Genomic DNA, 25,692 nt, shown 5'->3' on the forward strand with positions numbered 1-25,692 from the left:
ACACAGCTACACACTGGACTCTCTGTGCTACACACAGCTACACACTGGAGTCTCTGTGCTACACACAGCTACACACTGGAGTCTCTGTGCTACACACAGCTACACACTGAAGTCTCTGTGCTACTCACAGCTACACACTGGAGTCTCTGTGCTACACACAGCTACACACTGGAGTCTCTGTGCTACACACAGCTACACACTGGAGTCTCTGTGCTACACACAGCTACACACTGGAGTCTTTGTGCTACACACAGCTACACACTGGAGTCTCTGTGCTACACACAGCTACACACTGGAGTATCTGTGCTACACACAGCTACACACTGGAGTCTCTGTGCTACACACAGCTACACACTGGAGTCTCTACTACACACAGCTACACACTATACAATCCCCCATTTCATTTTTACACACAGCATATTGTGAGACAGAATTTAAAATCTCATGTTTTAACTAGATTTGCTTTCTGACTCAGAAACAGAAAACAGATTTATTGCTGCTGTTATGCCCTTTGATCAGTCTTTGAATGTGTTTTTCTCTTTCCTCAGACCCCATTATGTGGATACTTATTGCTGTTGTTGTTCTTCTCTTTCTCGCCATTGTCGCCTATTGTCTACGGCGCCGAATTTGCCGTAAGTAAAAGTCACTCTGCTATGAGCTATGAGCTATCTGCTATAAGGGTGTTTTAGGGAGACAGGTAGGATGATGGTGTTTTAGGGAGACAGTTTAGTAAGGGTGTTTTAAGGACACTGGTTAGTAAGGGTGTTTTAGGGAGACAGGTTAGTAAGGGTGTTTTAAGGACACTGGTTAGTAAGGGTGTTTTAGGGAGACAGATTAGTAAGGGTGTTTTAGGGAGACAGGTAGGGTGATGGTGTTTTAGGGAGACAGGTTAGTAAGGGTGTTTTAGGGAGACAGGTTAGTAAGGGTGGTTTAGGGAGACAGGTTAGTAAGGGTGTTTTAAGGACACTGGTTAGTAAGGGTGTTTTAGGGAGACAGGTTAGTAAGGGTGTTTTAGGGAGACAGGTAGGATGATGGTGTTTTAGGGAGACAGTTTAGTAAGGGTGTTTTAGGGAGACAGGTTAGTAAGGGTGTTTTAGGGAGACAGGTAGGATGATGGTGTTTTAGGGAGACAGGTTAGTAAGGGTGTTTTAGGGAGACAGGTTAGTAAGGGTGTTTTAGGGAGACAGGTTAGTAAGGGTGTTTTAGAGAGACAGGTAGGATGATGGTGTTTTAGGGAGACAGGTTAGTAAGGGTGTTTTAGAGAGACAGGTAGGATGATGGTGTTTTAAGGACACTGGTTAGTAAGGGTGTTTTAAGGACACTGGTTATTAAGGGTGTTTTAGGGAGACAGATTAGTAAGGGTGTTTTAGGGAGACAGGTTAGTAAGGGTGTTTTAGGGAGACAGGTAGGATGATGGTGTTTTAGGGAGACAGGTTAGTAAGGGTGTTTTAAGGACACTGGTTAGTAAGGGTGTTTTAAGGACACTGGTTAGTAAGGGTGTTTTAGGGAGATGGGTTTGTAAGGGTTTTTTAGGGAGACAGGTTAGTAAGGGTGTTTTAGGGAGACAGGTAGGATGATGGTGTTTTAGGGAGACAGGTTAGTAAGGGTGTTTTAGGGAGACAGGTAGGATGATGGTGTTTTAGGGAGACAGGTTAGTAATGGTGTTTTAGGGAGACAGGTTAGTAAGGGTGTTGTAGGGAGACAGGTTAGTAAAGTTGTTTTTGGGAGACAGGTTAGTAAGGGTGTTTTAGGGAGACAGGTAGGATGATGATGTTTTAGGGAGACAGGTTAGTAAGGGTGTTGTAGGGAGACAGGTTAGTAAAGGTGTTTTTGGGAGACAGGTTAGTAAGGGTGTTTTAGGGAGACAGGTAGGATGATGATGTTTTAGGGAGACAGGTTAGTAAGGGTGTTTTAGGGAGACAGGTTAATAAGGGTGATTTAGGGAAACAGGTTAGTAAGGGTGTTTTAGGGAGACAGTTTAATAAGGGTGTTTTAGGGAGACAGGTTAGTAAGGGTGTTTTAGAGACAGGTTAGTAGGGGTGTTTTAGAGATACAGGTTAGTAAAGGTTATTGTAAGGGTAACGGCGAAAGCCGAAGGCAAGCACAACATGGCGAAGCAGCAGTGAGGTCAAAGAACCCGGTGAATTTTTTTTACAGTGCCAGTTCCCAAATAAGTGCAAAATATATACAGTGAACAAAAATACTAGAAAATTAAAACTGTACCTAACAAAAAGAAAAATGAAGAAATTTAGTACCTTACTAAATTTGCCTATACCTTGTGGCCCACAGGCTGCTATGCATGTTGCATTAGGACTTCTTTCTTCTTCTTCTTCTTTTTTTTCCCGGCAGACTAGGCACTGTTTAGTGCATTGCTGCCTCCCACTGGTATAGAAATGTCATTGCTGCTTATGCAATCCGAGGCCTGTAGTTTTAAGGAAGTGTATTACTTCCCTAGCTCTCTCTTTTTGAACGTCGCCCAGCAATGATCTAAGGGAAAAAATTTTAATTCCCAGTTTGCTTAACTCTATAAATAAAACCCTCCTTTCCCCAGCATAGATCAGACAATGCATCAAGACATGTTGTACAGACTCCAGGACTCCACAGTTCTCACAATTGCCATCTCACATCCCACTTGCTAAACCGCAATGCCCCAGCCTTAGCCTTGTCAATTTGATTTCATCTTTCCGAGGCAAATTCACTCTATTACCAGGTTTAACAGATGGTTGGACGTTCTATAGCTTTCTCCCTCTGCTGTCTGCATCCCACTCTTGCTGCCATTGAAAATTCAGTCTCTCACTGATGATGCTGCAGCACTCCATCCTGCCAAATGGCACCTGCACATCTACACTATCCCTTCCTGAACTTGCCTTAGCTACCCTGTCCGCCACCTCATTGCCCTCAACCCCAACATGCGCTGGCACCCATATAAACCCCACACTACATCCCTGCCTCTCCAGTTTAAAAACCACAATTAAAATCTCCCCAACTATGTCTATTTTAGCCCTTCCCCCCTCACCTCCCCCCAATGCCGTCAAGGCAGATAATGAATCAGTGCACAAGACAGCATTACCCAAACCCCCTTCTTCCACCCACCACAATGCCCACAATAAAGCAACCAGCTCAGCGGAGAATATTGATATCCCATCAGGCAACCTTCTACTCTGACAGACTTGTACATGGGGTACGTATAAGCCAACTCCCACTCTTCTGCTTTCAGGATCTCTTGAGCCATCAGTATAAATATTTATATAATTACCCCACCTATTCCTAAGGTGATCCTCCACATACGCTGTAACATTTCCTATTTCACCTTTCTGTATTAACTCATTTATTGCTAAGTCCACATCAACCTCTGTCCACATCCATTGAGGGATAGGTGGCCAGCATACAGAGGGCCCCCCTTTATTCCATTAAATCCCAGTTCCTCTGAGTATTTCCTTACGGAATATATATAGCTGCCCCTATTAATCCTCCTGCCACCCTTTTCAAACTCCCAGCACTCCGTTAACAGAGAAATTGATGGAAAAGCTGTTCCAAACCCTTTTAGCTTAATCCAATAATTTAGCGCTAATTTCTCACGCCGCAGCCTCAGTGGAGCCTCCCCCGTTTCCACCAGCAGCGCCGGGGTCCGGAATGCCCCAGTGCACCTCAGAGCCCTGGCCTGAACAACATCCAACTGAGCCAGCGTAGACTTGGCCGCTGAACCATATGCCAAGCACCCATAGTCAAAGATTGCTCTCATCATAGCCTTATAAATCATCAGCATTAAATTTCTATCTGCCCCCCCAGGAACAGCCAGTCAAGCACCTCATAATATTTACAACCTTCTCACACTTACCATTTTTTCCACATGTGCTCTATATGTCAATTTTTAATCCAGCCACACACCTAATAACCTTCACTATCTATTTCCTTCTTTCTGCCAAAGATCATATATTTTGTCTTTGATACTGACAACCTAAAACCCCACTTATCAGCCCAAGCCTGCTCCTTATCTAAGGCTCCCTGCATCTGCCTCATCAAATATTCAACATTGCGGCCTCTCTTCCATATTGCTCCGTCATCTGCAAAGAGAGAGCTTCCAAAGCCATCTCCCACTTCATCAAACATCATTCACCATTATATTAAACAGGACAGGACTGATAACACTACCCTGCGGGGTCCCATTATCTACACTTACAGTGTCAGAAAGACTCCCCCCCACCTTTACCTGAATAGTACGGGATCTCAAAAAATCTTTTATCCAATTCAACATCCTACCCCGAATCCCTGCATCATATAACTTAATTACCAACCCCTCTTTCCACAACATATCATAAGCACTCTCTATATCTAGGAAGACACCAATCACTGCCTCCTTATTCACTAGAGCTATCTTAATGTCTCTAACATCAGGATTGCGTCCATTGTTGCTCGACCTAGTCTAAACCCGCTTTGAAATGGAGAAAAATACCCTCTCTGCTCTAGTCTATGCACAAGCCGATCAGTAGCCATTCTTTCCATTATCTTACAAATAACTGCTGTAAAGGCAATAGGCCTGTATGATCCAGGACTGTCGGCTTCCTTCCCAGGTTTCAAAATTGGAATGACCACTGCGTGCTTCCACTCAGCCGAAATTAGCCCCTCATCCCACACTATATTAATCAAACGTAACATCTCCCCCAAAGCAAAGTCATCCATGTGCTTAAACAACTCATATCCCAGACCATCTCTTCCAGGGGTGGTATTATGCCCTTGCCTTACTGCACGCTTCAGCTCTTGCATAGAAAAGAATAAATTAATCCCATCCCTATTATTTTTTATTTAACCTTTATTTGCCCAGGGTAGGTTCACTGAGCACGGATGCTCTTTTGCAGGAATGCCCACGCTCATACACATTCACACCTGGGAGCTGCGCAGTACAACCACAATCCTCTGTTGTTGGCCACTGAGCAGCTCCACTGAAGGGAGAGAACATTTTTTTTAGCCAATTAAATCAGGGGATGATTAGGTGGCAAGTTTTTGTGTGAGCCAGATCTGGTATTTTAGCCAGGACACCAGGGAACCCCCTACTCTTTGCAAATAGTATCATGGGATCTTTAATGACCACAGTGAGTCAGGACCTCGGTTTACATCACAAGCGAGTATTTATCCAAAAGATCTTCTGTTAACACACCATTCCTATCTTTATTTTTGCTGCCCCATAAAGGACTGTGTGCATTAAAATCTCCTGCCCACACCACTGGGGGCTGCACTTGACCCATTATTCCATCTAACTTCTCCATACTTAACTGGAGACAAGGGTTATACAGATTTATCACTGAGAATCTTCCTGATTAGCTCCATACTTCTACCACCACACACTCACGCCCTTCAACAATAAAAGCCAGGAAGTTAAACCTACTTACCACCACTGACTCCTCTGTTACACAGGTTACCTGAGAGGGGCCCTCCCTCTCCTTCTCACCTCATCTGCCTCACCCCATTTTGCAGCCTTTTTAACAGCCTCAGCATAAGACACCCCTTTATTTATCTCCCTATACTGCTGCACCCTCATTTCCTGCTTGTGTTGCTCACACTCACGACTTCCAGCAATATGCCCTCCACCACAACTACCACACTTAATCTCCTTTTCCTTACAATGAAAAATCTCATGCTCACCCCCACATTTACCGCTCCTTCTAGTTCCACGGCAAGCAGCTGCAATATGGCCATACTTCTGGCACTTAAAACACCTGAAGGGTGGCCTCCTATGTGGATGAACTTTAAAGGACAAACATCCTAGGAACACTCACTCTGGAAGAGCCTCTTCCTGAAAAGTTAACACTGCAACAGTTGACTCACGTTTAGTTCCATCCCGAAAAACTCTTATTCAAAATGCCTCAGCAACCTTCGCACCATCAATGCCCCTGACCAGTTCCTCCATAGAAGGTAAATGGTAAATGGACTGCATTTATATAGCGCTTTTATCCAAAGCGCTTTACAATTGATGCCTCTCATTCGCCAGAGCAGTTAGGGGTTAGGTGTCTTGCTCAAGGACACTTCGACACGCCCAGGGCGGGGTTTGAACCGGCAACCCTCCGACTGCCAGACAATCGGTCTTACCTCCTGAGCTATGTCGCCCCCATAGTATATGATAGATATTTCAAGCAAGACCCCATAGATCACTCCTTTCATACCAGCCCTACTCCCTGGGACAAATCCTTCCACTCGCCTCTTCCCTTTCGCATCCATAGAAACAGCTTTGGCCAACTGAGCAGCAGACAGTAAACAAGCAGCTTTCCATCTGCCAGAATCCTTGCATTTACAATTTCAGCCAGCTCTTCCTTCAATGCACTAGCGAGCAGACTGCCCTACCTTCAGTTTAAAGATCACTTTAACTCTTCTGACTGGCTGCTGTCCATTCTCATTATCTTTACCTGCTCTCCCCCTCCGTCTGACTCCTGAGATGAATTACGAGTAGTTTTAGTTTTCCTTTTCCTGTTTTTCCCTTACTACTTTCCCAACTCCCCCCACCTTCATCATCAGATTGCATAGTACCAGAAACAGCAGCTCAATTTCTTTGTTTGATTGATTAAGACAATATTTAGTCAAATTCTCGTGTTGTTTGTACGGATCGTTAGGACTGCCAGGAGGAACTCTCTTTATACAAGTAGCTCCTCCCCTGGCATGAACCACCATGCATTAAATCAATTAGCTTAGAACAGCCAAACTACAATAAATGAACAATACAGAAAACATGAAACCAATTTCATAAGTAATCTATAACGTAAGAAAAGAGAATAAAGGCACTTGAAATGATCTACACGCAAATTATAAATAAATACAAAAATTCCCCCCGTAACCTGAGACTGCAGTGGTAGATGCCATCCACCCCCCATCTACATTAGGTTGGTTTGTTCTGTTGCTCCATTTGGCAGTCCATGGAGCTGAGACGCGGAAGTGAGTACGTTTAGCATGGTTTTAACGGTCAGTGAAAATAGGGGTGATGTGTTATTCAACCAAAACATTTAAACAGAAACATTTACACGCTAGTCATTTGGCACATAAACAGTAAAAATAACACATTCAAACGCGACATTACAAACTAGCACCAGCAGACCTTATCTGGTACAAAAAAAAAAATCACATGATCAGAACAGACAGACAGAACAGTCATTGCCACACGAATACCTAACACAAACATGACTTTCCCCTATGTGGAATAAGCCGTCATTTTGGAAAAACAGAGTTGCGTGATCTTTAATAAAAATGATTAGCATGGCTTACAGGCTCGTCACGGAATCAGTCTGTTACAGTGATATATGGTAAAAGGTTGCTAAAGATGTTTTAGGGAGACAGGTTAATGAAGGTGTTTTAGGGAGACAGGATAATGAAGGTGTTTTAGGGAGACAGGATAATGAAGGTGTTTTAGGGAGACAGGTTAATAAAGGTGTTTTAGGGAGACAGGATAATAAAGGTGTTTTAGGGAGACAGGATAATAAAGGTGTTTTAGGGAGACAGGATAATAAAGGTGTTTTAGGGAGACAGGTTAATAAAGGTGTTTTAGGGAGACAGGATAATGAAGATGTTTTAGGGAGACAGGTTAATAAAGGTGTTTTAGGGAGACAGGTTAATAAAGGTGTTTTAGGGAGACAGGATAATAAAGGTGTTTTAGGGAGACAGGTTAATAAAGGTGTTTTAGGGAGACTGGTTAATAAAGGTGTTTTAGGGAGACAGGTTAATAAAGGTGTTTTAGGGAGACAGGATAATAAAGGTGTTTTAGGGAGACAGGTTGCTAAAGGTGTTTTAGGGAGACAGGTTAATAAAGGTGTTTTAGGGAGACAGGATAATAAAGGTGTTTTAGGGAGACAGGTTAATAAAGGTGTTTTAGGGAGACAGGATAATGAAGATGTTTTAGGGAGACAGGATAATGAAGGTGTTTTATGGAGACAGGATAATGAAGGTGTTTTAGGGAGACAGGTTAATAAAGGTGTTTTAGGGAGACATGTTGCTAAAGGTGTTTTAGGGAGTCAGGATAATAAAGGTGTTTTAGGGAGACAGAATAATGAACATGTTTTAGGGAGACAGGATAATGAAGGTGTTTTAGGGAGACAGGTTAATGAAGTTGTTTTAGGGAGACAGGTTAATAAAGGTGTTTTAGGGAGACAGGATAATAAAGATGTTTTAGGGAGACAGGTTAATAAAGGTGTTTTAGGGAGACAGGATAATGAAGATGTTTTAGGGAGACAGGATAATGAAGGTGTTTTATGGAGACAGGATAATGAAGGTGTTTTAGGGAGACAGGTTAATAAAGGTGTTTTAGGGAGACATGTTGCTAAAGGTGTTTTAGGGAGTCAGGATAATAAAGGTGTTTTAGGGAGACAGAATAATGAACATGTTTTAGGGAGACAGGATAATGAAGGTGTTTTAGGGAGACAGGTTAATGAAGGTGTTTTAGGGAGACAGGATAATAAAGGTGTTTTAGGGAGTCAGGATAATAAAGGTGTTTTAGGGAGACAGGATAATGAACATGTTTTAGGGAGACAGGATAATGAAGGTGTTTTAGGGAGACAGGTTAATGAAGGTGTTTTAGGGAGACAGGTTAATAAAGGTGTTTTAGGGAGACAGGATAATAAAGGTGTTTTAGGGAGACAGGATAATAAAGGTGTTTTAAGGAGACAGGATAATAAAGGTGTTTTAGGGGGACAGGTTAATAAAGGTGTTTTAGGGAGACAGGATAATAAAGGTGTTTTAGGGAGACAGGATAATAAAGGTGTTTTAGGGAGACAGGATAATAAAGGTGTTTTAAGGAGACAGGATAATAAAGGTGTTTTAGGGGGACAGGTTAATAAAGGTGTTTTAGGGAGACAGGATAATAAAGGTGTTTTAGGGAGACAGGATAAATGAAGGTGTTTTAGGGGGACAGGTTAATAAAGGTGTTTTAGGGAGACAGGTTAATAAAGGTGTTTTAGGGAGACAGGATAATAAAGGTGTTTTAAGGAGACAGGTTAATAAAGGTGTTTTAGGGAGACAGGATAATAAAGGTGTTTTAGGGAGACAGGATAATGAAGGTGTTTTAGGGAGACTGGATAATAAAGGTGTTTTAAGGAAACAGGATAATAAAGGTGTTTTAGGGGGACAGGTTAATAAAGGTGTTTTAGGGAGACAGGATAATAAAGGTGTTTTAGGGAGACAGGATAATAAAGGTGTTTTAGGGAGACAGGTTAATAAAGGTTTTTTAGGGAGACAGGTTAATAAAGGTGTTTTAGGGAGACAGGATAATGAAGGTGTTTTAGGGAGACAGGTTAATAAAGGTGTTTTAGGGAGACAGGTTAATAAAGGTGTTTTAGGGAGACAGGTTAATAAAGGTGTTTTAGAGAGACAGGTTAATAAAGGTGTTTTAGGGAGACAGGATAATAAAGGTGTTTTAAGGAGACAGGTTAATAAAGATGTTTTAGGGAGACAGGTTAATAAAGGTGTTTTAGGGAGACAGGATAATAAAGATGTTTTAGGGAGACAGGTTAATAAAGATGTTTTAGGGAGACAGGTTAATATAGGTGTTTTAGGGAGACAGGTTAATAAAGGTGTCATAAGGGGTTTTTTAGTCTTTTAGCTTCACTAATTTCTGTCTTTTTGATTGTAGGTTGAGTTTTTTTCATTTTATCTTTGTTGAAAGGAAACCACTTCAGACTTTCATTCAGTTTGATCTCAAAATAAATGGATCAATAGCAGAAGGAATCTTATGATTCAAGGCACAATTGTTATATTTGAAATCCAGTATTGAGATTGAAACCATTTTCCTGTAGGGAAGTGTTAAATTGATTAAACAAATTTCAACAAACCCAACTGATTGATCAGTTTGTTTCCATTGTAATCCTTTGTGATCCTTACTTTAGCCTGTGTTTAATGTGTATCTCCATCTTTTTGGTTCAAGCTGATTTCCTATGTTTTGTTCATTGCCTGTTTTTGCCAAAAAAGTACATTAGTTGTGATTTCTTTTTTTTCAAGGTATCAGAAGAAAAATCCGAGGTAAGTGTTCTTTTAGTTTGTACATTTGTGCAAAAACTAATCCTGCTTGAGCAGAACAAAAGAAAAACGTACACTGCAAAAATACATTTTCATGTTTCTCGAATGATAAAAAGATCATGCACTTTCTGTACTGTCAGTCTGCTTTTGCATCTGTAAAATTTTTGTGGGAAAGTCATTTTAATTTCTGAAATCAAATTGAAATATACCCACACTTCAGGCAGTTCTGCTTTCTGCATTTTCACTGAGTTTAACATTAGCTACCTTATCTTATCTTATCTTATCTAACTAACAAGACGACAGACTGAATGTATAATGCTAGTACAGATACAGGTGCCTCCGAAATTAAGCTCCAACATCTGCTCTGTGATTCGGTCCGGTAGGTAACTTAATCTACCATCCGGAAGCAACGAAGAAGATGACTTCTTCACACCAGGTATGCTAATAAAACAATGTTTCATAATTTGTTTCAAGTAACTTTTGTTGTTTGTTTCAAGGCCCTGTGTTTTTTAAACTTACCATCTGACAATGTGGTCGTTCAAATTTTGTGTCACATCAGAGTGACAAATAGCATATATTTATGCCACGTTACTATACAAGATACAATATTGGCTATCTTACCTCACACAAATTAAACAGGCTGTATTCCAAAGCAATGCTAGCCAGTGTTTCCTAAATTGTGTCAAATAACTTGGCCCTGTGTGTACAAGCATACAGTACATTAATGGGGCAAACATATGTGTGGATAGTCAAGAGTGATTTAATAGGCCTCAATATGTCAAATCTATATCTGAATTTGTGTATTTATCCACATGGCCTCTCTGTAGTGTGAATGATTGTATGTATGTTTCTTGGTATAAATGTCTGTTTGTAAATGTGAATGTTACATGCTGCTAGGGAAATGTCCCCATGGGGATAATGAAGTATGCTATATATATATGTGTGTGTGTGTGTGTATATGTATGTATGTTACAATCAGTATTTATTGTATGTTGCAAATATACAAGAGTAACTTGGAATTTTTGTACGTTGAAAAAATGTTTTTTTATTTTTTTTTTAATGTGAATTTGGCCTTAACAAGCCAATATAGAGATACTGCTACTACTGACCAAAAAAAAAAAATCACAATTTATACAGCCAATTTATGAGCAATTATTTGCTGTCTGAAAATTTGGAATAACTATCAATGTATACCCTGAAATATAAATTGCTAAACAAACTAATTATTTGTGGGAAAGCATTGATTGGTTCACTGATATGCACTGAAATAGTGCTGGATCATAAGCATTCAGAAGTAACACTGCTGTCTTTCTGATTGTAGACTGAAGTTCCTTTGAACCAAGCCACTCGTGAGGTTGGGGTAGGTAGCTTCAGCTCAACGCATGTCCATAAATCCATAAGCAAAAAGCAAAATATATTCCAAGGTGTGATGAGATAAATGAAATAAGGAAGGTTTATTAAACGTCAAAAAATAAAGACAAAATTCACAGGATGACAGGGTTGAAAAACTGTTGGCCTTCTTTCCCTCTAACCTGCCCTCTCACCCCTACACCACACCTGATATAGACATATGGGCTCCTCGTAGGTCATAGGGGATGCCAAAATAAAAGTCATACAAACTTCATTTCAGATAAGGCCAATCTGTCCAATTACTTTGCTCCCCATAAATGGGGGGACTACGTACAAAAAAGGGCTCCTACAGTCGGGCTTAATATGTCCGACAGGTAAGAGTTCTCTCTGTGTGACTCCGTTCCAGACAGCTTACGCACTGGCCGGAGGAAAACACTAGGCAGTTCTTAAGTAATTTTTATACAAAATTTGACATATTTGGTGTGGGTACTACAGACACCCTGAGCTTACATTGCAGGGTTTTCATCAAGCAGTGACATGTACTTTTAGAAATACATTTCAAAAAACATATTTTTTCATTAAATGAAAATTATTTTTTATACTTGAACTGCTATTTCTGATTATCTAACTCTTAGAAGTAGAATGTGGTAGATTTGGGTAGCCAAGAGACTTCTGATAAAACTGGTATGTAATACTTGTGGCTTCTTCTTAATTTCCATGTAAAAAACTGTTAAAAAAAAAAAAAAAAAAAAAGTTATAGTAGTAAAGGTAGTGAAAAACGGCCAAAAGCCCCCTAGGGTTCAAGGGGCTAAACTCATTGGATGGTGCTTCATCTTGCACAATCACCCCAAACACACTCCTAAAGTGACCAAGAGTTTTTCAGGGCCAAAAAGTGGAATGTAATGTTCTTGACTGGCCAAGTGAATCATCTGACCTAAATTCAAATTTAATATGTTTTCCAATTTCTGAAAACAAGACTGAATGCAAAAATCCCCCCAAAACATAATTCCTACATAGATCTCTAGATATGGATAAAAATACTTTAAAGCTGACAGTCTGCACTATAATCTCATATTCATCATTTAATTAAAATTTTTCCCCCACAGGAACCATGAACTGGGAACAAAAGGAGAAGATCTCAACCCCTTGGGAAATGACAAATTACTGTCACACCTAAACTCTCCCTGATGGCTTATAAATTTTTATTTACAAATGTCCTCCCCCCCCGGTTCAAAGCCCTGACCCTTGCCTATATCGCTGAGGGCGATATAGCTCAGGAGGTAAGACCGATTGTCTGGCAGTCGGAGGGTTGTCGGTTCAAACCCCGCCCTGGGCATGTCGAAGTGTCCTTGAGCAAGACACCTAACCCCTAACCTCTAACTGCTCTGGCGAATGAGAGGCATCAATTGTAAAGCGCTTTGGATAAAAGCGCTATATAAATGCAGTCCATTTGCCTACACTGCTGCCAACAGCCCCCATCTACTTGCAGGACATGACTCGGTTCTATGTGCCTGCTCGACCACTCCGCTCTGCGGCAGCAGGGCGTCTTGTAACCCCTCCCACCCGCCCAAAGGGATCACAGAGCTTCTCCACCCTAGCTCCCCAGTGGTGGAACGAACTCCCCGTCCCTCTCCTCTAGGGAGCACAGTCCATTGACAAATGTCCTCCTTATATATTGTTAGGATATTTTTGCCCTTATTCGTGGAGTCAAATGCAGGACGATGAAGAACACGCTAACAAAGTTTCCTCAGAGGATTTGTTGTTTAATTCAATGCGCAAGGGAGAGACAGACCCAGCACACTCGGGCGCTGCGCTGAGAGAATCTCTGCCCATTACACTGTGTGGTGTCTGGATATACAGTTTTCAGTCATACACATCAAAAGGTTGAGTTAAGTGGCGGACCGGAGACAAATGGTCTTGTCCCTTTCTGTGGACCCTCGCAGCCATTTAGCATAGGAATGTGACATCCTTGCCGCAGACACTAGAGGTGTTATACGGAGACACACTACAGAGGTGCTAGACATTACATTACATTACACAGACATACAGGCATACAAACTACAGACACAGCATGGTAGGAAAAGGAAACACAATACACTACATACAGTCTAATATATATATATATAGTACTACATAGTTACATGAAACCTGTAACTAAAACAGGGAACCTATCAATATATATATATATATATATATATATATCCTCTAGGGAGCACAGTCAATTGACAAATGTCTTCCTCATATATATACATGTATATATATATCCTCTAGGGAGCACAGTCCATTGACAAATGTCCTTCCTATATATATATATATATATATATATATATATATATATATATATATATATATAATATCATCATCCTCTTCTTAAGCCCTTTGCTCCTCTAGGGAGCATAGTCAATTGACAAATGTCTTCCTCATATATATACATGTGTATATATATATATCCTCTAGGGAGCACAGTCCATTGACAAATGTCCTTCTCATATATATATATATATATATATATATATATATACACAAAATAAGTATTGTATCTTACTGTGTTTAGCAGTTGTCTACGACCATGAAATGCACTTTTTTGTACGTCGCTTTGGATAAAAGCGTCTGCCAAAAGAAATGAAATGTAATGTAATCAGTCAATTGACAAATGTCCTCCTCATATATATATATATCCTCTAGGGAGCACAGTCAATTGACAAATGTCTTCCTCATATATATATATATCCTCTAGGGAGCACAGTCCATTGACAAATGTCCTTCTCATATATATAGATTACATTACAGGCATTTAGCAGACGCTCTTATCCAGAGCGACGTACAACAAGTGCATTGGTTCATGTAGAGGTGCAAAAGAAACACTGGAGTGAAGTAAGGATCGTAGTGCCAGAAGTGACCACATCGATCAGGACTCCAACCCTGTAGACTAAGCTGTTCAGCAAACAAGAATCCTACCAAGTACAAAAGTAGCACTGGAATCACATTTGCCTAATCAGACAAAAACAACAATCCTGCCAAATACACTAACGTAATCATATTATCCTAACTAGGTACAGTGAGCTAAACTATAGGCTAGGGAGGGGTGGGGAGAGGTGCAGCCTGAAGAGATGACTCTTCAGTCTGCGCTTGAAGGTGGTAAGGTTCTCTGCTGTTCTGACCGCCACAGGGAGGTCATTCCGTGTATATATATACACAAAATAAACACAATACAAAATTGACAACACAGTCCATTGACAAATGTCCTTCCTATATATATATATATATATATATAATAATTGCTAAGACATTGCTAAGACATGACAAGGATGATGATATATATATATATATATATATATATATATATATATATATATATATATATATATATATATATATATATAATATCATCATCCTCTTCTTAAGCCCTTTGCTCCTCTAGGGAGCACAGTCCATTGACAAATGTCCTCCTCATATATATATATATATATATATATATAAATAATAATTGCTAAGACATTACAAGGATGATGCTGTTATTGTTATATGTTGTTACATTTATCATTATTATTTTGCATATTTTATATATGTGTGCTTTGGCAATAATTACATTTGTGTTTCATGCACTCATCCACCTTGTTGTGAGTAGGTCCCAGACTCTTTTTGCAGAAATAAATCCAATTTTTTATATGATACACCTCGTTGTGCCTGGTTATTCAGAGGAGAAAATTTTCGCTGCCCAACAATTGGCGTCACGAACAGGATTCTCAGTGCAGCCACCAATCAGCAGTGCAGTGGACGGGATTAGCAAAATCCTAAAGTCCTTTATTCCGACAGACTAAAGTCCTTTATAAGGAAGGCAGAAAGTCCTCGGTGGGATGCTTGGGGCAGGACACCTTCAATAGGAAGGTTATTGTGACAGGCAGGAGTCATTTTCAGGGAGGCAGGATTTACATGTGTTGTTTGTTTTTAGTTTTGTGGGTCCAGGAACAGTCTTGTTTTATATTTTAGAAACATAATTACAATAACTGTGTAATAATGGCGACAGGTGGCTCTCCAGAGCCGTTGAGTATGGTAAGAGAAGTGGCGCGAAGGAAGAAGGAAAAATAAACCCATGGATACGGTAATGTTTGAAGAAATAAAGGAGTATGCAGAAAGGCAACTGCAGAGTGTAATTGAGGAAGTTAAAAATGGAGATGAGTAACATGCTTAAAGATGGAAGTGGAAGGTTTAAAGATGGAAATGGCAGGCTTAGAGAAAGTAATAAAACCACCTGTATGCGTGGAGAAAAGTCAGCGCTTAGCGACTGCGGTCACACCATCTGCACTTTGAGAAAGATCGGTCAGGCTGTCCGCACCAAAAAATTACACTTTGGGGGTAAACCGATTGTGACGTAATTCCACCACAGATGCAGTTATTACTTGTGGTTTCAATACTCCGATAAAGAAATACATACATTTTATATATATATATATATATATATATATATATATATATATATAATTTATGTATTTATTATATATATATATATATATATATATATGTTTCTTATGTATAAATTATATATATATATAATTTATACATAAGAAATATATATATATATATATATAATAAATACATAAATTTTATATATATATATATATATATATAATTTATGTATGTATTTCTTTATCGGAGTATTGAAAGCACAAGTAATAACTTCATCTGTGGTGGAATTACGTCACAATCGGTTTATATATATATTATGTTTTTTTTTTTTTTAACTCCAGAATGGAGTATTAAATACTGAGATTTAAATATTAGAAAATGTCAGTTACGTTCAATTCATGCCATTTTAAAAAAATTCCATAAAATAATCAATTAAAATAGTTTTGCGAATATTCAACTCGATTTTTGAAGTCCTGCTTCCCAGGTAAGCAATGGTGTTTTTTTTTTTTTTACGGAAGGAATGGTAAAATCCTCCAAAATGCCTGCCTATAGATGGTGCTTATTAAAAAAACAAAAAAAATAATTAAATCAATCTGTTTTCAGCCAACTCCTGTGCATTCATGAAGAGTACCTTCCCAGGTATCCATGCCATGGATTCCGTGCATTTTTACTGTAGAATTATGGGATGGCAAACATCTCCAAAATGCCTATTCAAATTCAATCAAACTTCAATACATTCTTGAAGAAGACCTTCCCAGGTATCCATGTACTGGATTTTGTGAAGAGAGGAAAAGAGAGTTGTCTCCATCAGTGCAGTTACAGTACCTCACTACACTTTGTGTCCTGCACAGTTTCAGAACCACACTGCACTTTGTGTCCTGCACAGTTTCAGAACCACACTGCATTTTCTGTGTCCTGCACAGTTTCAGAACCACACTGCGCTTTCTGTGTCCTGCACAGTTTCAGAACCACACTGCGCTTTCTGTGTCCTGCACAGTTTCAGAACCACACTGCGCTTTCTGTGTCCTGCACAGTTTCAGAACCACACTGTGCTTTCTGTGTCCTGCACAGTTTCAGAACCACACTGTGCTTTCTGTGTCCTGCACAGTTTCAGAACCACACTGCATTTTCTGTGTCCTGCACAGTTTCAGAACCACACTGCGCTTTCTGTGTCCTGCACAGTTTCAGAACCACACTGCGCTTTCTATGTCCTGCACAGTTTCAGAACCACACTGCGCTTTCTGTGTCCTGCACAGTTTCAGAACCACACTGTGCTTTCTGTGTCCTGCACAGTTTCAGAACCACGCTGCACTTTGTGTCCTGCACAGTTTCAGAACCACACTGTGCTTTCTGTGTCCTGCACAGTTTCAGAACCACACTGCACTTTCTGTGTCCTGCACAGTTTCAGAACCACACTGCACTTTCTGTGTCCTGCACAGTTTCAGAATCACCCAGTGCCCAGTGACACCGGGGGACTAATGTCCTCAAACAGTGCGGAAATACGGTTTTCCAGTACCACGCCAGAAGGGGGCAGTCCCGACAACCTTCCTGCAGAGGACAGGGAGCTGGGGTGTCCTCCACCTTCCCCTGCGCCGCCTTCTGCTTCCGCTTCGGGACCACACTGAACCCCTCCTCTTCTGAGGAGTTGCTCGCCGACGCAGTGCTGTCTTCCCCTCTCTGCCTCCTGTCTGAAGGACCCGGCACTGGCTTCGCCTCCTCTTGAGTCAATCAGGCTCCAAACCACATCCTCCATCTTCTCCTGCTCTCCTGCCTCCAACACGGCTGCCACCACTGACTGCTCTCCTGCCTCCTCCATGGCTGGCTCCCCCTCCGCCGACTCCTCCCTGTGCTCCTCCTGCCCGGCCTCCTCTGCTCCGCGGTCCTCCGCTGGGCCTCTCGCCAGAGCGCCCCCTGTTGCTGCTACCGCTGCAGGTTTTCTTCCGTTCCAGGCAGTCTCTGAAAAAGTGACCCGTCGCCACCGTGTGCCCCTCCTCTCCGCAGTTCCTACAACGGGACTTTGAACAATTATCTGCCAAGTGGCCAAAGCTTTGACACTGGCGGCAGTAAAAAGGCTGACCGGAATAAAATAAATACCCTTTGTCAGCTCCCAGGGAAAAGTAGGCTGGGGGGTGCAGGAGGCCTTCAAACCCTTTTGGGTCTTCTTTTAAAAAAAGGCAAAACTGACGTTTCCCGGACCAGATTCTGAAACTATCTCTGAGGTAGCGGACCCCAGAGAGAACTTGCCCGTATCTAGACAGAAAAAAAAAGTGCTTCATCTGCAACATAAGGATTATAAAGATGAACTGTAACGGTTTTAAAATTTCTTCTTTCCAGGGAGGAGACCTTGAAAGCAGACAACGGTTCTTAAGCTTCCTTTTCTTGGCACTGCATCCGCACCATTTCAAAAACTCCAGCAGAACTCAAAGATAAAGCCCTTTCAGCAGCATTCCACTGCAAACAAAAAATTTATTCAGGCTTAATTTTCAAAAAATGAAAAAGGACCTTCTTACTCCTGCCGGCTCATCACCTCCGCATCCAAAAGGCAACGTATTTCGCAGCCCAGCTCCTGCTGGCTGAAAAGATGAACCCCGCTGGGGGTCGAGAGGAGAGAGGGAGAGACAGAGAGAGAAAGAAAGAGGGGAGCGAGAGAGAAATCATGACTGTTTTGCTCTTCTCTGTCTCTGATAGTTTCAGCTATGGAAATAAGGACCACAATGGAAATAAGTTATTAGCTTTATTGTGTCTATCCTTGATAGTATTTATTTAATAATGTGTATGAGAAGCTGGCTTCAGATGCATGTTTTTCTCTTTTTAAAAATAATCAAATAAAATCAATCAATCAATCAGCTGAAAGAGGAAGCGACTGCATACTTCACTAAAATGCACCAGCTGTGAAAGTGATCCGCGTTGATTTGATTTTCTCCAGTTCTCATTTCTTCTTCCGGTCCTCAGAATTCCTGCAGATCTTCACTGCGTCTGTCTAAAGCTTGCTTGCACATCCCAGAGAAAGGAGATTACATCAAATTAAAAAACGATTTTTAAATCTAAAACTGACCCAAGAAATGGTCAGCAATTAATTGGTATAACTATAACTTTTCATTATGATCAATAAATGTCTGTTTATTAAATGACTGAAAATACATCATCAGGCTGTGCAATGTGCCTGTGAACTCGGCTGGGAGGATGTTGCTAAAATAAAAGCTAAGAGATTAATCTGACAAACTGCTCTCTCTGATCAGATCAGAAAGCAGATGGAGCACGTGCTGTGCGTGAACAACCAAATTCCCAATATATGGTCACCAATTCCCACATATGGTCATTGCTGGTACTACCAGACATGATTGCTTATCCCGTTGTTGAGGCGTCTGCTGGAAGGGCACCTTTCTATTTTTAACAAGGTGAAGCATCCCTTTCTGGACTGTTTCCATTCTGTAATGGCAGGACTTCTATTAACTAAACGGCTTATGAACTAATTAATGTCATACATGATCAAGAGCACATATAGCCACCTATTAAAACAATAGCAGTGCTAATATTATTAACACAAGAAGATAAGAATGTCTGCTATTAATGTAATAAGCCATTTAGCCCATCTAGTCTGCACATTTAGAGAGTATCCAGAGCTGCCTCAAGCCAGGATGTGATCATCCTGAGGGACTCTGACTCAATCTACTGCACGACCTGTCAGACTGTTCCACACACTCCCAGATCTCTTCCACACACTCCTAGCTCTCTGTGCAGGCTGTTCCACACACTCCCAGCTCTCTGTCAGACTGTTCCACACACTCCCAGATCTCTGTCAGACTGTTCCACACACTCCCAGATCTCTGTCAGACTGCTCCACACACTCCCAGCTCTCTGTTAGGCTGTTCCACACACTCCCAGCTCCTTGTCAGGCTGTTCCACACACTCCCAGCTCTCTGTGCAGGCTGTTCCACACACTCCCAGCTCTCTGTGCAGGCTGTTCCACACACTCCCAGCTCTCTGTGCAAGCTGTTCCACACACTCCCAGCTCTCTGTCAGACTGTTCCACACACTCCCAGCTCTCTGTCAGACTGTTCCACACACTCCCAGCTCTCTTCCACACACTCCTAGGTCTCTGTGCAGGCTGTTCCACACACTCCCAACTCTCTGTGCAGGCTGTTCCACACACTCCCAGCTCTCTGTCAGACTGTTCCACACACTCCCAGCTCTCTGTCAGACTGTTCCACACACTCCCAGCTGTCTTCCACACACTCCTAGCTCTCTGTGCAGGCTGTTCCACACACTCCCAGCTCTCTGTCAGGCTGTTCCACACACTCCCAGCTCCCTGTCAGGCTGTTCCACACACTCCCAGCTCTCTGTGCAGGCTGTTCCACACACTCCCAGCTCTCTGTCAGGCTGTTCCACACACTCCCAGCTCCCTGTCAGGCTGTTCCACACACTCCCAGCTCCCTGTCAGGCTGTTCCACACACTCCCAGCTCTCTGTCAGGCTGTTCCACACACTCCCAGCTCCCTGTCAGGCTGTTCCACACACTCCCAGCACACTGTGCAGGCTGTTCCACACACTCCCAGCTCTCTGTGCAGGCTATTCCACACACTCCCAGCTCTCTGTCAGGCTGTTCCACACACTCCCAGTACTCTGTGCAGGCTATTCCACACACTCCCAGCTCTCTGTTAGGCTGTTCCACACATTCCCAGCTCTCTGTGCAGGCTGTTCCACACACTTCCAGCTCTCTGTCAGGCTGTTCCACACACTCCCAGCTCTCTGTCAGACTGCTCCACACACTCCCAGCTCTCTGTTAGGCTGTTCCACACATTCCCAGCTCTCTGTGCAGGCTGTTCCACACACTCCCAGCTCTCTTCCACACACTCCTAGCTCTCTGTGCAGGCTGTTCCACACACTCCCAGCTCTCTGTCAGGCTGTTCCACACACTCCCAGCTCCCTGTCAGGCTGTTCCACACACTCCCAGCTCTCTGTGCAGGCTGTTCCACACACTCCCAGCTCTCTGTCAGGCTGTTCCACACACTCCCAGCTCCCTGTCAGGCTGTTCCACACACTCCCAGCTCCCTGTCAGGCTGTTCCACACACTCCCAGCTCTCTGTCAGGCTGTTCCACACACTCCCAGCTCCCTGTCAGGCTGTTCCACACACTCCCAGCACACTGTGCAGGCTGTACCACACACTCCCAGATCTCTGTGCAGGCTGTTCCACACACTCCCAGCTCTCTGTCAGGCTGTTCCACACATTCCCAGCTCTCTGTGCAGGCTGTTCTACATACTTCCAGTTCTCTGTCAGGCTGTTCCACACACTCCCAGCTCTCTGTGCAGGCTATTCCACACACTCCCAGCTCTCTGTGGAAATAATCACTTCCTGAAATCCCAATCAAATCACTCTCTACTTTTCTCTTCTGATCCTGATCAGATTAACCGTCTCGTTTCTACAAGAGTGAGTTGGATACACAATGCAAAAGACACAGAGCTCCTTCTCGCTGAGTTCTCATATGGTACTTCGTTTAATTAAAGGGGATTTATCTCTTCCGTTTGTTCATACTGCTGAAGGTTGATTGATTGCGCTGAAACTACAACTGAGGCAAACTTCTTTTACATGGCAGTTAGTGAGAATCCAGAGGCAAACATCATTTCAAGCCCAAACTTGCAATGATTACGGGAAATTACAATTCATCAAGCCTCAGAGTTCTTCTTGGGAAAGTCCCACTAAAATACCAGCTGTATCTTCTCCTTCTACGGAACAACAACTTTGATCCCAACCAATCAGCTGCGCTGAAACTGCCCTCCTCTCAGTCCCTCTCCGGGCAGCTCCACCCTCACCCTCCTGGGCCTGCCTGCTGTGTTCAGTACCGTCAGTCACTTTGACCAATCATTACTTTCATTTGGCAGACGCTTTTATCCAAAGCGACGTACAAGAAGTGCATTTTCATGATCGTAGACAACTGCTGAACACGGGTTCAGTAAGGTACAATTACTTATTTTGTACAGCTATTTCTAGCTGAGAACAATGAACACTATCCTGGTCTAACATCTGCAAAGCCAGTCACCTTGAGACAGTGAGGCTTTCTGACCAATCCCCTTGAGACAGTGAGGCTTTCTGACCAATCATCTTGAGACAGTGAGGCCTTCTGACCAATCACCTTGAGACAGTGAGGCCTTCTGACCAATCACCTTGAGACAGTGAGGCTTTCTGACCAATCACCTTGAGACAGTGAGCCTTTCTGACCAATCACCTTGAGACAGTGTGGCTTTCTGACCAATCACCTTGAGACAGTGGTTTGAAAGGGCTAAAAGACTCATGAACAGACTGAGGGTGATGATGTGGTTTCTCAGACAGGTCTGTGTGCTGTAGCTGTAAATGGCTCAGGTACAGTACAGTGTGAGAGTGGATTGGAGGGTGATAAGTAGAATATCTGTGTTTGATTAAATCTTCCAAAAGGAGCAGAAGAGGCCACACACAGGGCCACACACAGGGCCAGCGTACAGTGTGCAGTGCGCTATATTTAAAACTCCCTCCATTGCTATGGGCACTCACTTAGGACACCAGCTTCTGGAACAATCCTTGCGCATCTTCACTGGAACAACTGACCAATCAGAGTTCAGTTAAATCATTAAGCCACATACTGATCGCTTTAAGATACCGCTTTGTTCTCTGTGTTTGGGTCTTTTTAATACCAAGTATGCGACTAAGGTCACATGACTCACAGTCAAGATTAGTGATTGGCTTGCCATACGGACTGACATACAGTTGCCAAAGGATGGCAACAGTAGAATTAAATTTGTTAAGCTTTTCTGTTTACTTAAGGCATTTGGATTTGAGATCAAAAGATGAATATGAGAAAATAGAGAATCAGGACAATCCGTTTATATTTCATGGTATTTACATGCCCATGTTTTCAGCCGTGCAAAATTAAGTTAATGGATGGATGAAGGGTGTTACCAATTGCTCAGGTATTTCCTGTTGCATGGATTGTTCACACATGAAAGAGTAGTGAGTGTCTAGTTTTGGTTGTATTTGTGCTTTCATCTGTGGAGATTGCAGATATTAGACTTTCTGTCTTTGATTTACTTTTAAGTTCATCAGGTAACTTACGTTTGCACAGATGAAAACTCAACACTGCCGTTTCTGTAAAATGGTAAAACATACGAATGGAAACACCATCAAATAAAAGCTGATTGTTCTGTACTTCTGTCTGTTCATCTTTTGATCTACATATCCAAATCCCTTGTGTACACAGAAAAAATATCAAACTTCACGCTCCTGATTCCATACTTTTGGAGGGCAGTGTACTCTACTCAGACACTGAGCATATTTTAATTTGCCCCACATTGTTGATAAGCATGATAAGTACGTCCTACCATGTGGAAATTGCTTAGTCATGTAAATACCAGTGAAGTATAGTGATATATGTGGTTTGGCAGAACTGGGTAGGCCCAACCCCTAGAGGTAGAGAACTAAGTTTTCCCACAGCATTCTCCCTCTGTATGTATGTGTTAATGTTCTCCCTCTGTGTGTGTTAATGTTCTCCCTCTGTATGTGTGTGTTAATGTTCTCCCTCTGTATGTGTGGGTTAATGTTCTCCCTCTGTGTGCGTCTGTTAATTTTCTCCTGCTGTATGTGTGTGTTAATGTTCTCGCTGTGCATGTGTGTGTTAGTGTTCTCCCTCTGTATGTGTGTGTTAAGGTTCTCCTTCTGTATGTGCGTGTTAGTGTTCTCCCCTTGGTGTGTCATTAGCTGTGCAGTCGTCTGCCTGCTCCAGCTGCACACTTCAGACACAGTGACTGCCTAGCTCAGCTGCAGAACTGCAGGGTGAAAACACAGTTAAAAATACCCACTCAGTAACGCAGAGTACCGGAAAAACAGACGCTGTCTGGAAGCTGTTCCTCTTTCCTGCTGAACAACAGCAAGAAGCAGCCAAGGAGAAAAATGTAAAATAAAATATGCAGGATAAAAGGTGTCAGTATGTTACCATTTAATCCTTTAAGTACAGAAGTTTTACATTTAACAAAACATTTACACATTTTTCCCAAATAAATAGAAGCTTTCGGTGAAAGCACTGCAGGTTTGTTTGGTTTGTTTGCAGAAAGATCATGCCCTTGTTTATTTGGCTGGATCATCACTCACTACATTCTACATTAGTCAGCTGCCATACTGTACAATACACAGGTACTCATAATTCATAGCAAATTTTAAAAGTTAAATGGAAAATTGGCATTCATGTGTGTGTGTGTGCGAGCGAGTGTGTGTGTGTGTGTCTGTGTGCATGTGTGCCTGTGTGTGTGCGTGCGCATGCGTGTGCTGGTGTGTGTGCGCGTGTGCCTATGTATGTATATGTGTGTGTGTGTGTGTATGTGTGTGTGTGCCTGTGTCTACAGTGCTGTGTCTGCCTCCTGATATCTCCTCCTGCCTCTTTTCTCAGTGCTGCAAACAATGTGCCAAACCATTTCTGATTGACTTGTGAGTTATGAAGGTGACTGCATGTGTACATTTGTGTTACAGCTCTGTAACTGTCTCAGAAGATCTTTGTCTTCTTCTCTCAGTGCTGCAAATAATAAGGGAAATATGGTCAGAGAAGGAACATAATGCTGCTGGTATAAGAACATTAATGCTGCTGGTATATGAACAGTAATACTGCTGGTATAAGAACATTAATGCTGCTGGTATAAGAACATTAATGCTGCCGGTATAAGAACATTAATACTGCTGGTATATGAATATAAATAATGCTGGTATAAGAACATTAATACTGCTGGTATATGAATATAAATAATGCTGGTATAAGACAGGAAGTCTGTAACAGTGACAGGTGCGGTTACCTGGGCAAAGTAAGAATTCTTCCTTTTCTGTACTGATGGATTAAAAGTCCGACAGCCAGGGTCACCAACACAAACTCCACCAGCCTCAACACAAACATTATATACAGCAGAGCATCATGGGAACCATGACCTAGAGAGAGAGAAAGAGAAAGAGAGGGAGAGTGTGAGAGAGCGAGAGAGAGAAAGACACAGACAGAGAGAAAATGTCACCTACTTAGTGTTGTTATGGGTCTATGCTCCTTCACTGATCCCTACAGACTGCTGCTCCTTACCCTCCTCCCTACAGGCTGCTGCTCCTTACCCTCCTCCCTACAGGCTGCTGCTCCTTACCCTTCGGCCTGCAGACCTGTGTGGGGTAGAAAGCTGTTCTTTCCTCACTGATTGGGTTTTTAGCCACACAGGTATAGGTGAAGTTGGACACCTCTATCTCCAGAGTGAGGGACACGGTCCTGAGATTGGGGCTGCTGGTGTGGGACAGTCTCTGTCCCTCTGTCCTCCAGGACAGGATGACCTCTCTCCCATTCTGCACAGAGCCCTGCAGGGAGCAGCTTCTGCCCCCTTCAGCTACTGATGTAATATGAGGCTTTGACACAGATTCTGTAAGAGACCCCACAGCACAACATCACTGACACAGCGTATCACTGACACACACTCAGCATCACTGACACTCAGCATCACTGACACACACACACACACAGCATCACTGACACAGAGCATCACTGACGCACACACCATTACTGACACGCAATGGCTGAGTTTCATTATATTTACTTGAGTTCCAGATAAATGTTTAACTGCAAGTATGCAAACAGAAAGTACCCACTAAAATCCTTGGATATGCACATGCAATTCTGTGCTCGTCAGAAGCCAGATTTTTTGAGTCAATACAACATATTCCCAGAGTTCATTGCACTTAACATTGCAACGATCATTCACCTTTGTAACCACCAGCAAAACAAGAGGTTTTGTATGTGTAATTGTCTCAAAACTTAACAGCAAGTTAGCTAACAATTAAGAACAATTTATTATATATTTATGATATATGTAATGAAAATGATTCAATATTAAATATTACCACTGTCAATTAAGGGGCTAACTGCAAGAAACTACATATACAGCAGATTAGCTAATAAATTGCTA

At 42.1% G+C, this 25,692-nt stretch overlaps 1 protein-coding gene and 1 long non-coding RNA gene across 2 annotated transcripts in view; one reads left to right on the plus strand and one right to left on the minus strand.

The window, feature by feature from the left end:
- The window catches only part of LOC118227654 (T-lymphocyte surface antigen Ly-9-like), a 237,213-nt gene that overhangs the window by 116,976 nt on the left and 94,545 nt on the right, over window positions 1-25,692 (plus strand). The window contains exon 9 of the mRNA XM_035418386.1: window positions 549-632. Coding sequence (XP_035274277.1) covers window positions 549-632 — 84 coding nt within the window. The remainder of the gene's footprint in view (window positions 1-548; window positions 633-25,692) is intronic.
- On the minus strand, window positions 24,267-25,214 carry LOC118227663. Its single transcript, XR_004765325.1, has 3 exons — window positions 24,883-25,214; window positions 24,553-24,682; window positions 24,267-24,278 (listed from the first exon to the last, which is right to left on the minus strand). It is a non-coding gene; the product is annotated as an uncharacterized LOC118227663 (long non-coding RNA).

This window comes from Anguilla anguilla, chromosome 5, assembly GCF_013347855.1.
Source record: "Anguilla anguilla isolate fAngAng1 chromosome 5, fAngAng1.pri, whole genome shotgun sequence".
Taxonomy (NCBI): domain Eukaryota; kingdom Metazoa; phylum Chordata; class Actinopteri; order Anguilliformes; family Anguillidae; genus Anguilla; species Anguilla anguilla.